This window comes from Lepeophtheirus salmonis, chromosome 14 (genome assembly GCF_016086655.4).
Source record: "Lepeophtheirus salmonis chromosome 14, UVic_Lsal_1.4, whole genome shotgun sequence".
NCBI lineage: Eukaryota > Metazoa > Arthropoda > Copepoda > Siphonostomatoida > Caligidae > Lepeophtheirus > Lepeophtheirus salmonis.
The window spans coordinates 34,656,097-34,667,085 of record NC_052144.2 but is presented as its reverse complement, the minus strand read 5'-3'; the positions used below and the strand labels follow the sequence as shown (position 1 = coordinate 34,667,085).

Genomic DNA, 10,989 nt, shown 5'->3' with positions numbered 1-10,989 from the left:
TACAGTTCAGTCTCGGTCCGGTCCCTTTCAGTCCGGTATATCCATACTAAAACTGATACAATTCGGTCCTTGATGAAACCAATCAGCTTTAAATATTATTTTCTAATCAGTTCTAGTACTGATAGTACGAAGAATCAAAAATCTTTAAGGACCGGTCCCAAGGACTGGTTCCACATAAATAAGGACTTACACAACACTATTCATAGGTAGTAGTAAAAATACTAAACATAAAAACTCATAAACCTTGATTTTAAATAGGTTTTATGTTTTTGTGAATATTTTTTTTATTAGTAGGTCCATACAAAGTTTTATTCCACATAAATATATAGTATGGTAAGAAGGTTGAGTTTTTTTATCAGTACAATATATTTTTCCTTATGCAATCCACTTTGTTCTGGTAAAAACGGAATAGAGCCTTGACGTTATACTCACAAAAAAATATAAGAACGTATATTACACCAAAATAGATATCCAAAATTAAATAAAATCATTATTGGTGATTAGAATCATGACTCATAAAACAAAAAAAAAAAAATTTTTTCATGATCTTCCCATATCTATATATTTGAATGAACAATTCTTTGAATAATAACTAATACATACAAAGTAGGGTTGTATTTGTTCTTAATATGTGACTAAGAATTAGTCTCTTCCCTCATAATAGTAATTAAAATGCGCCAAATTTTAGAGAGCCCTCTCAAAAGCAGCATTTTTACGAATATAACAGTGACGAACTTTAGTTTACCAAATGAATTAGTAAAGAATTTATCATCTTTCTTACACAAAAATAATTTTCAACGATTCTTAATATAGGTAGTCCTAATTAAAATATTAAATTTCTTGTAAAAAGAGATGAGGATGTCACTGGCTGATATTTATCATAGGGGCATTGAGTAAAGATGTACTATAGGACAGGACTGGACGTCAAAATTTTGGAACAGTTACACCTCTAATGCAAATACTGTCATTTTTAAATGCGAAAATACGTAATAATTTATTCTTGGAAAAACATTTGAATAGAATTTTGGCCTTGTCATAAATTTCAAAATTGTTTTTCATGATATATTTTATAGTGACATCTATATGACTAAATACTTATAGTATATAGGAATTTTGCATTACATTTCGGGGAAAGAAAAATGAATAGATATTTTGCCGAAAAATGATATTCAATATATTGATATAGGTTATATAGGTAAACTAATTAGTACTATTTTGCAAAAAAAGTTATATTATTATCAATTATATTCGTTAATTACTATTATTTAAACTCAAAACAGTAGCATGTGATTCAAATGTGGGTCGAATCTGTACCTTAAATCGTCGATGGCCTTAAACCTTTCCATAGAGTTAGTATAAACCATACTTACTGCAATTAACCAAATTGGATAATTACATGAAGTGTCGAATAAACTTTATTTGGAGCTGTTTCTTCAGACAATAAATATGCATATATAATATAAAAGTTCTATCATTTCCTTGTGCTCACGTATAAACCAATATTTGAGTGTCTCATTAAATTTTCTTAATGTTTTGCAATGTATCTATAAATATTATTTGCATTGGTCAATTTATCTTCATCCTTGGATATATAAAGCAAAATGAATTATATTTTGGTTTAAAACTATAAAATGTCATAACAAACGAGTAAGGAAATATATAATATTTTCTTGTATATATCTTTCTTATTTTTAGGCATTTATGCATGATATATACTTATATGTTTAAAAAATAACTTTTCCCTTAAAGAGTATCATTTATTTGACTATAGTTCAAACAGGTATAACTAAGAAGTTTTTTTATTTTTGTCCATTAATTTTTATGAATTAGAATAAAAAAGTTATTGATGTATTCATAGAAATTGCATTCGTCTCAAAACAAGAGAAAGATAAATGTCCTACAAAATGACATTTTGACACTTTAACATATTATACATGAAATAATGCTTTGCATTGAGTTGTTAAACACTTGAACGCCTCAAATTAAAGACACCTTATTTCCCACCCTCATTTAATTCCTGAGATATTTTTTTTACATAAGAAACGGAAATGCTCATGTAATATCCTGCATAAACATAATTTATGCTTCACTTTCTATGTAAGTTCCTAATTCAACTATAATTTAATTATTTGAGATTGTACTTTTTTAATTTTTAAGTTATTAACAAATACCAGAATTTATCATTAAGGCCTCAAAGAAGTTTTGTTTGTATTCCTAATTATTTATCTAATCAAACTATGAATATCAAAAAGAGAGATTAAAGAGGTGTGGGAAATTCTGCATAGAACATGCCTCTGAATAACTCAGAATTGGTTAATTTTGTAATTTATGTAGATATTACTTAAATATGAAAATCCTAAAAAATTGAAATAATTAATTCTAGAGAAATAGACTTTCAAATTTAGCAAAATTATATATAGTTTATTCAAAAATTAGCGACAAAATTGGACAACACTCTAATTTCAACATCATTAACTCATTCATTATGCTGAAAAATAGTCTAAAGAGCGGGTCTCAGCGGATTGTGAATGAAATTTAGAAAATGTTTCATTGACTTACAAAATAATATACCAATATTTTTTCTGTTACATCAACTGGTATAGCAATAAGAATAAACATTTTTTTATTTCCCTCTTACACTTATATACACCAGCAGTTAACTAAAATAAATATAGAAATAAACATTTTAATTGTGAATTAAAGATTTGAGATCAGATTACATCGCCATCTTACTAAAATTTACAAATAATGCGTATTTAAAACTGATAAAATTAAAACTATCAGAGGTAAAAAAATAAGTATTCACAATAAAACTAGGATAACTGATGAAAATACTGAAAATAAGACTCAAATTTTAATTTTTAATTTTCTTAAAATCCTTTTTACAGGTTTAAATGGTGTCTTGAAGTTGATGAAATGTACTTAATTTCTTCTCGTGCAATTCCTCGAATTTCATTATATCGTCATATATGTCTACTGCTGCTGCAATAAAAATTTATTTCATCTCCTGAAGATTTCAAACTTCATTGGTTGTTATTCTGTTTGCTTTTAAGACTTAGTGTTTAATAAAGAAAAATTTAAAGCCTTATTTTTCGATGAGACTCCTCTGTTCCTTTTGGAAATCCCGAACAAAACAAAACCTATGGGAACTTTAGTATTAGCATGTTCCAATCCTTTTATATTTAGCTTTACCAAGGAATTTAAAAAACTCACAGAGGGAAAATCCACAAAGGCATATAGAGTGTCATTAAAAAGTTTGCCAAAATCTTTTTGCATGGTATAAAAAAGTTAATTATTCCAGCAGTGATTTGGAATTCCCATATTTTTTCCCTCATGTCAAAAGAAAAAATTATCTTGAATCAAATCCTTATCAGACCAATGAGAACTTAGATTGAGTTCCTAAAAATAGGGAATGAGTTATGAGGAGATACACTGCATCGTTTCCTCCAGTACTAAGGATCTCATTACCAAGATTTAAAAGCTGAAGGACGACATTTTGAGATGTAATTTTATATATAAAGTAAAATAAATATATACACTCTTATTGTCGAACTGCTTCCACTCTCTGAGAACCTTGATAAAATAAAGCTTGGGAAAATTTGTTCACGATTTGTAGGTAGACGCTGTAGATAAATTTAAAGAAAGTAAATTCAAAAATATCAATTTATTAAAATTTGTATTGAAATTTGTATTGTTAATTACTAAAAACTATTTTTGGTATATCAACATTAATTCAATTTATAGGCAAATAAAATTGGAAAGAAGTTTTGGAATCAATATGTATTTATTAATCTATACACGAAATTTGAACTTCATCCAGGGCAGTCAAAATCGTCCTTTTTCAAAGTAGACGTTTGATCGGGATCCGATGAATTTTTTGTTATTAAATAGACATCTGTTGCAACTTGTAGAGTGCTCAGTCGAAGATTGGAGTCGATCAGGTCACAAAACATGGGTAATGTTGTCGAGGCTCCGGATCTCTCTGGAACGTCCTGGACAACCTTATTCTCCTGAGTAAAGTACCATCCTCAATTGACTTTAGTCCAGTTTAAAACAGTTTGCCGAGTAGCGAAATGTTCTAACTCAGTGTAGGAGAGCTCGGTGTAGATTTCTGTGAGGGATTTTTCCACCTTCCAGTGGAGGTAAACATAACACTGAATAATAAAAGTAAACATTGTGCAGTGGTGAAATGATTAATTTATACATTTGACACACATGTACCTTGACTCTTAGTACTCCAATGAAACAAACAATCCTTTCTTACGCCCAAGGACGTGGGAATAGGGATGTTTACATAATTTTTTATCTAGTGTTTATAGGGAAAAGTTTTGGCATTTGCTAATTCTAATTTATGACTCAACCAAATACATATTAAGTAAAAAAATTAATTTGGATTTTCTCCTTGTGTTGATTTTTGTTCAAGATAGTTTTTATGTTGACGCAACACATATATGGAAGAAATAATTTTTTCCTTAAAGAATATGCAGAAAAAAAGGTAATACGGCATCATGGCCCTTCTGATCTACCTATATAATTAGCAGACTTGTTCCAACTTTCCCATAATTTATTTGCAAATATTATGTTGTACGTAAATATCCATCAAAAAGGCACACCATAAAATACTATTCATAGCTAACTGGCTTCATTATTGCTGCAGTATTTAATAATTCCATTTACTTTTACAACATCAGTGGTTTGTATGAATACCGTTTATACATGCTCGAAAGGTAGTAGAACGACTCTAGTGTCCTTCGAAAAATTTCCTTCTTATCGAACCATAACAACTTCAAAAATCATTGACCGTAGATGATTAAGAGGTTATTCACCTTGATAAATAATTGTATATATATTGTGAATGCCAGTTATTACAATTATCATACATAGAACATCTATTATGAATGTAGTTGGATGTAAGTTTGACTGATTACATCAGTGACTTGACATTGAAAGTAAAGAAAAAGAGACTGTTTGTACACATATATTTTATTCTTCTTCTTTCTGACCAGATGCCTTGATTTTTCTTTTACCTGGAGTTAAGTAGGTCAGAACAAAGGAAAGGCTATTTACCTATTATGTTATTTCTTCTTATTTTTACATATAGGAAACTTTCTCAAGAAACAATCATATTTTCTTTTCTACATATGCAGGAAAAGAAATTTCACTTTGTTTATTTATATGAAAATTAAACGATTTTGTATATTTTTTTACATTTTTTTTATTTCATTTTTTTATTTTTTATATTAAAGTATATATTTTCCATTTCATCACATCGTTTTATATATATATTGAAGTAATTGTTTACAAACTTTTTTTAAGAATTAAAAAAATATATATATACAGTTAGGGAAAAAAGATTTACATATATATTTTTTTATATTGTTGGGTTTGTAGTTTAGTTCTCACTGAATTCTTGAAACAACATCTAAATGAAAAAAAAGAGATTGCAAAATGATCTCAATTACATTTTTTTAAATATAAAATTATAAGGGAAATAAGAAGAAAAAAGAATAATTATTTAAAGAAATGATTTTTCATTAGAGTTTTTCAAACGTCAATTTTATAAAAATTACGGGAGAACTACAAATTTCACATTTTTTTTTATTGGATCTCAATAAAAAAAAATAAGCGATCGTAAGCATTTTTACCATTGATATATGGGTACATTTAACAAAATAAAGAATAAGTTTTTTTCTTTAAAAAAAAGGTGGGAATTGCAAAAAAAACTTTAAAAAAATATAATAATAGGTATAAAAAATATCAGAGTGAAATTAAAAAATAAAAAGAAATTATTAATGTCATATATCTTTGGAAAAATAATTTTTTTTAAAGAAAAAAAATTACTTATTAGCTCATGAATATCAAATTTCGACCCTTAAAACAAATACATTTAAGTAAATTTAAGGTAAAATATAGATAATATTTCATTTAATGTATGTATATATTTATATTTATGTTTGGTCATGATAAAGTTAAAATTTTCCAGTTGCTATTAGAGAGGTTTTGTTGAAAATAATATAAAATATATATTTAAGAATTATTTTTTTTGTTTTTCAAAAAATTTTCAGTGAAAATCTTTTAAAAAATAAAAAAAAAAGATATAGGAATATGATATAGTAAATTGATTACCAAATTCATTACAATTGGGTTTTTTGTTTGTTCTAATGGTCCTTCAAAACAATTTTGGGTCACTATTTTTATTTAAATGGGTTTGTTTTTTTGATATTTAATATGGTAAAAAAAAGAAATGGTTTATGTTTCAGAATGACTTGTATCGTTTTTTATTTTTATTTTTTTGAGTTTCAAAAGAAGAGAGGGATCGGGGTTTGTGTTGCGGAAATAAATATCTTTAATATGTAGAATTTTTTTTTGTAAAAACCCAATTAAAAAAAAAAAAAAATTACACTAAGTAAATGTCCGTCACCTAAAAAAGTGGTTTTTTTTTATGTAGGTAAAAAAACCCAAAGGAGATTGCAACACTCTTTGAAAAAAAAATTGATATCTAAAATTTGAAATAAAATAATTGGCGGGGGGAGTTGGGGGTTAGGAAACAGGTAGTTGAGTTATTTCGTTTTTCAGATGGATTTATAAGTCATTTCCTGAAAGATTTCTCTTAACTGAATCCTTGATGGAGTAAGGACAATCGAAAAATTCAGAGCATTCTTTACTTTGGTCAGCTCTGTTATTGGCATCCATGTATTCATCCAAAAGTTCCCTCATGTCGTCAGGGAGGCTCAAAACTTCCAAATATTTGGCATATCTATATATTTATAAAAAAACATGAATGTTGCTATCCGTTGAATTAAAGTAGTTCACTTACTGGAATCCATTCTTAAACTTTTGAGCAGCAGTTCCGTAGTAGGTAGGCTCTTTCATGACTTCACAGATGAGTCTCTTTTGGCATTCAAGGTCGTTGTAGTCGAATTTCTCATAGACTTCTTGGAGGAGGGAGATCCATTGAAGGATGTTAAGGTGGTTGAACTCAAAGGCATCGTTGCTTGATCTAATGAATGAGGAAGTATAAAAAATAGTTAGAAGATGTGAAATATATCATTATTAAATGTTGCTCTTTTTGTTTTTTGAAAAAGTCAAAATTGAGATTTATATTGGTGTTTATCATTTGTTTCTTTCTTTCTCAAGAGGTGTTTGTGAGTAGTAGTACTTTGTTACCTGGCATAGTTATAGTTGTAATTGGAATTGCTACTTCCATATGCGTCATAGGAAGAGCCGTTTTGAGACTCGAGGTACAAGTAATAGAGTGCAACAGCACCAGCTCCAAGAACAGCCAAAAACAATAACCCATAGGCAAGGAGAGTTGAGTTAACTTGAATTAAACTTGATGTGAAATTTACAAAGAATAATCTAGGATCTGCTTCCATTTCAGTCAATTCAGAGTCAAATTCTTCAGCAGAGACCATGGCCACGGCCAATAGTAAAGATGCAGCAATTGAAATGAATTGTTTCATCTTTGTAAAAGTAATAAATTATTTATTTTTGAAAGAAAAAATTTATTTTTGAAAAATGCTATGTGTTTGAACTCCTTTAGGATAACAAATATGTGTTCACCATTCAACCAAAAAACTTTGAATTGTATGTTTATTATTTTAATAAATTGTGTTTTTTTTTTGTTTCCCTAGGGTTGTACTTCGAATTCCTCTCAAATGGAAACTAATTCTTTCTACCAATTTTTCAAAAGAATATCGAGTACACCGGCATACACAACCAACCTCACTCACACACTTTGACAATAGGAGCAATCGTCTGAGAAAGAAAATGGAGCGCACGCTCTAAGGACAAACTTCCTTCCTTCCTTCAGCCCTTAGGTCATATGATCACAAGATCCGGCTGGTTTTTAAAAGAGGAGATAGTGCGGCTTTAGGGTATAATGGTCCTTGAACCTTTTAGGGGTTTACACTACGTAGATTGTAGTTGTGTAGGTAGGTAGTTGCGAGTAAGTAAATATTACCCTACCTTAAAATATGGAAAAAGTAAATTCATTGTTTTTACCTGTAGAAATTATTGTATTCGTCCTCAACATAGCTATTCCTATTGTATCCACCATTGGAGGAATTACCCTCGCCTAGTAAACCACCGACGTATATAAGATAAGCAATTACTCCAAATAAGATAAGAGCTCCAACTAATGTCAAGGTGTTGGCAGTGGAGGATGTATTAAAGAATAAGAAACGGCCTTGAGCAGCATCCTGTGCCAATTCAGTTTCATCCTCCATTGATTCCGCAGAGGATAATAGGGGACATAAAAAGGCAATGAGAGCAATGCACCAGACGTACTTCATCATTTTTAGAGTCTGTTTTGCGATTTGTAATTTGAAAAATAAAAAAAGTTCTTTTTTTAACAACAAAACAAAAATGAGGGAAAATTTGATGCAGGTATATTTTAGTTACTACTTATGCTCACCAAAACATTCAATTATGTTCTTGCATCCATCTCACAAGGAAAAAGAAAAAAAGTAAAGTCTAAAGTGTAGTTGTATACCTAACCAATTCCAATGTTAGTTTATATAAAGGAAAAAAAAACAATTGGGGAAATCCAAGTTTTTACACAGAGATAGAAATAAAAATTTATTTTAATTTTAACTTGTATAAAGACAAATGAATCTAACCGCGGTGTGTTGTTGCTAGGATTTTTTTAAATACGAGTATATTGAGATGGATATTGAGAAGGAAAAAAAAGTCAAATTAAATAATTTGTTGTGGTTGTTGTCGTAGTTCTGAAGTTAATAACAAAAATTTCCCTTATTTGCCAACTCGAAAATGTTAAAAAAATTACTTATTAAAAATATTCAATTACAATTCGTAAATTAAATGATATTGAAACACGCCTTTGTAAGCCAACTAACTACCGAAAAAGGAAGATAAAAAAATAAATGTTTTCTCTCTTAAATCCCCTCTTGTATATAGGTAAAAAACCATAATAAAAAGTGAAAAAAGCTGCGTTTGGTTTATGTAGGTCATAGGCGCATTGACACGACCGAGGAGCAGACTTTTTTTTTTTTTTGGAGTATTATTACATTTTTATACAAGAAGGTAAGGAAGAAAAAAGCTGGAGGGCACTTTCACTTATTCAAGAGGAGTTTCGGAGTGGAATAATTTGATTTTTCATGGTGCGCGCTTGGAGTACCTTAGAGTTCTTTTGTGAGAGTTGGGTGCTCGGAATCTTAATTAATGATGGTTTTTTTTTTTCTTTTTTCCAGAGGAATAATTAGAAAACTGTTTACTTTTTTCTTTTTCTTTTTTTCCCTTGTAAAAGTGAAACTCAAACTTTGAAGCAACAATGCTTTAAAGTTTTTTCACAAAAAACTCGGGGTTTTTTTAAATATTTAAAAAAATAATTAAGATACAAATTCGAATTCGAAGTATTTGGAATGATTGGTGAACATAATGTACGTAATTTAAAAAAAAGTAATAGAATATGAAGGTATAATAGAATAATTAAAATATGACAGGACAAAGGACAAAAAGTCATTGCATATTTATTAGTAGTAATAAAAACTCCTTTATAAGGTTTTTTTTTCCACAGAGACACAAACACACACATATAATATATAAAATGATGGTGGTTTTGTTACTTACCTTTGTAGAATGGATCTAAGGTAAACAAATAAATAAAACGAATCACACTACTAGGAAACTTTAATGTTCTTCTTCTTTCAAACACTGAGTGAGAAGTGGATGGTAATGAATCTGGAGGGAAAGGTTTATATACCCTTAACGAAAAATAAACTTAAGTCCACTTTCTGACGTCATTTTCTCTTATAGTAATAATAATCAGCGTGCGCGGGCTCAGGATAAAACCAAACCAATGGTTGGTTTTAAAAAAAATTCTTTGTACCTAAGGCAGAGTAAAAGTTTTTTGTAATATACATATATATATTATTTTTTCGTTAAAGCATGTTATTTTTTCGGGAATATACATATTATACTTGTTGTGGAAAGAACCTACTAAAAGCTTCCTTTCATAATATATACACAGACCAATGTCCATAATTACATATGTATACCATAAAAGCCTAATACAAACAAATTTAGCAATGGGACACAGTAGAGCCATATGGTTAAATATTATGAAACATTCATACATATATTGATATTAATTTTTGCACTCTCTTTTAGTTCTACATACCTATGAAGGTTTACAACTCCCAAGGATATATGATGCACATTACACATATGTATATGTACTTAGCTATTGGTAGTCAGTTTCTTTTCAGTATCTGGACGAGGATAATAGTCTATTAGAAGCAGCATGTACTTAAATATAAATCATTGTCATCTCCGCATTCCAATCTTTTATCTCGTGTACATATTTTCCATTAACTGTTTGTGTATTATACCTATCTCTATCTATTATCATTCGTACAAGATTGACATATTTGTTAGTTCAAAATCTGGAAGGAAGATTCATTTAAGTAGGGTTTATTCAGCAAATAACATTCTAGCTAACATGTGGTTTTTTGCTTGTTTTTTAATTATTTATCAATTCAGTTCTAACCATTTTTTCAAGGCTTTACATTTAACTTAAGCAATACACATTCTTGGAGAGTATGCAGAAACATTTTGGCTAAAAAATAATACTATTAGTATACTATATAAGTTGATAAAGTGATATCATTATTTCAATCTTCATAAACGTCCGAAATTGATCGTTAAATTTCATCTTTATTCTCCAAGATTTCATTGCGCTGTCATTTTCATTTGCAATGGTAAAAATATTATTTTCAAATAAAACTATTAAAAAAGTGCATTCATGTAATTGTAGAATAATACCTCATAAATCCGTTCATTGGTATTTTACTATGTACAATACATGTCTTCTCTCATCATAAATCAATTTAACTATTTCTTTTACATGAAATATTACAAGCTTTCACCATCAAAGAAGAAAAAAAACATTATTTTAATTAATACTTTTATGAATATATATATATATATAAGATAATTTTCCACGCCATAACTGTTGTACCTTTGCAA

At 28.7% G+C, this 10,989-nt stretch overlaps 1 protein-coding gene across 3 annotated transcripts; it reads right to left on the bottom strand.

Annotated features, from left to right (window-relative positions):
• Positions 1–5,199: 5,199 nt before the first annotated feature.
• On the bottom strand, positions 5,200–9,739 carry LOC121129192 (uncharacterized). 3 transcript variants are annotated; one of them, XM_040724876.2, is made up of 4 exons: positions 9,592–9,739; positions 7,168–7,463; positions 6,818–7,000; positions 5,200–6,757 (listed from the first exon to the last, which is right to left on the bottom strand). In XM_040724876.2, exons 2-4 carry the CDS (start codon positions 7,461–7,463, stop codon positions 6,583–6,585), a joined length of 654 nt encoding a protein of 217 aa, XP_040580810.1. In that variant the 5' UTR covers positions 9,592–9,739; the 3' UTR covers positions 5,200–6,582. The 3 variants fall into 3 exon arrangements, with proteins under 3 accessions (XP_040580810.1, XP_040580811.1, XP_040580812.1); XM_040724877.2 differs by lacking the exon at positions 7,168–7,463 and adding an exon at positions 8,005–8,306 and having other exon boundaries at positions 9,592–9,704; XM_040724878.2 differs by lacking the exons at positions 7,168–7,463; positions 9,592–9,739 and adding an exon at positions 8,005–8,324.
• Between the last annotated feature and the right edge of the window lie 1,250 nt (positions 9,740–10,989).

Coding starts and splice junctions, on each gene's coding strand:
- LOC121129192 (XM_040724876.2), bottom strand. CDS start 7,463: ATGAAACAATTCATTTCAATTGCTGCATCTTTACTATTGGCCGTGGCC. Junction 7,001..7,167: donor TACAACTATAACTATGCCAG/GTAACAAAGTAC, acceptor CTCATTCATTAG/ATCAAGCAACGATGCCTTTG. Junction 6,758..6,817: donor AAGTTTAAGAATGGATTCCA/GTAAGTGAACTA, acceptor ATAAATATATAG/ATATGCCAAATATTTGGAAG.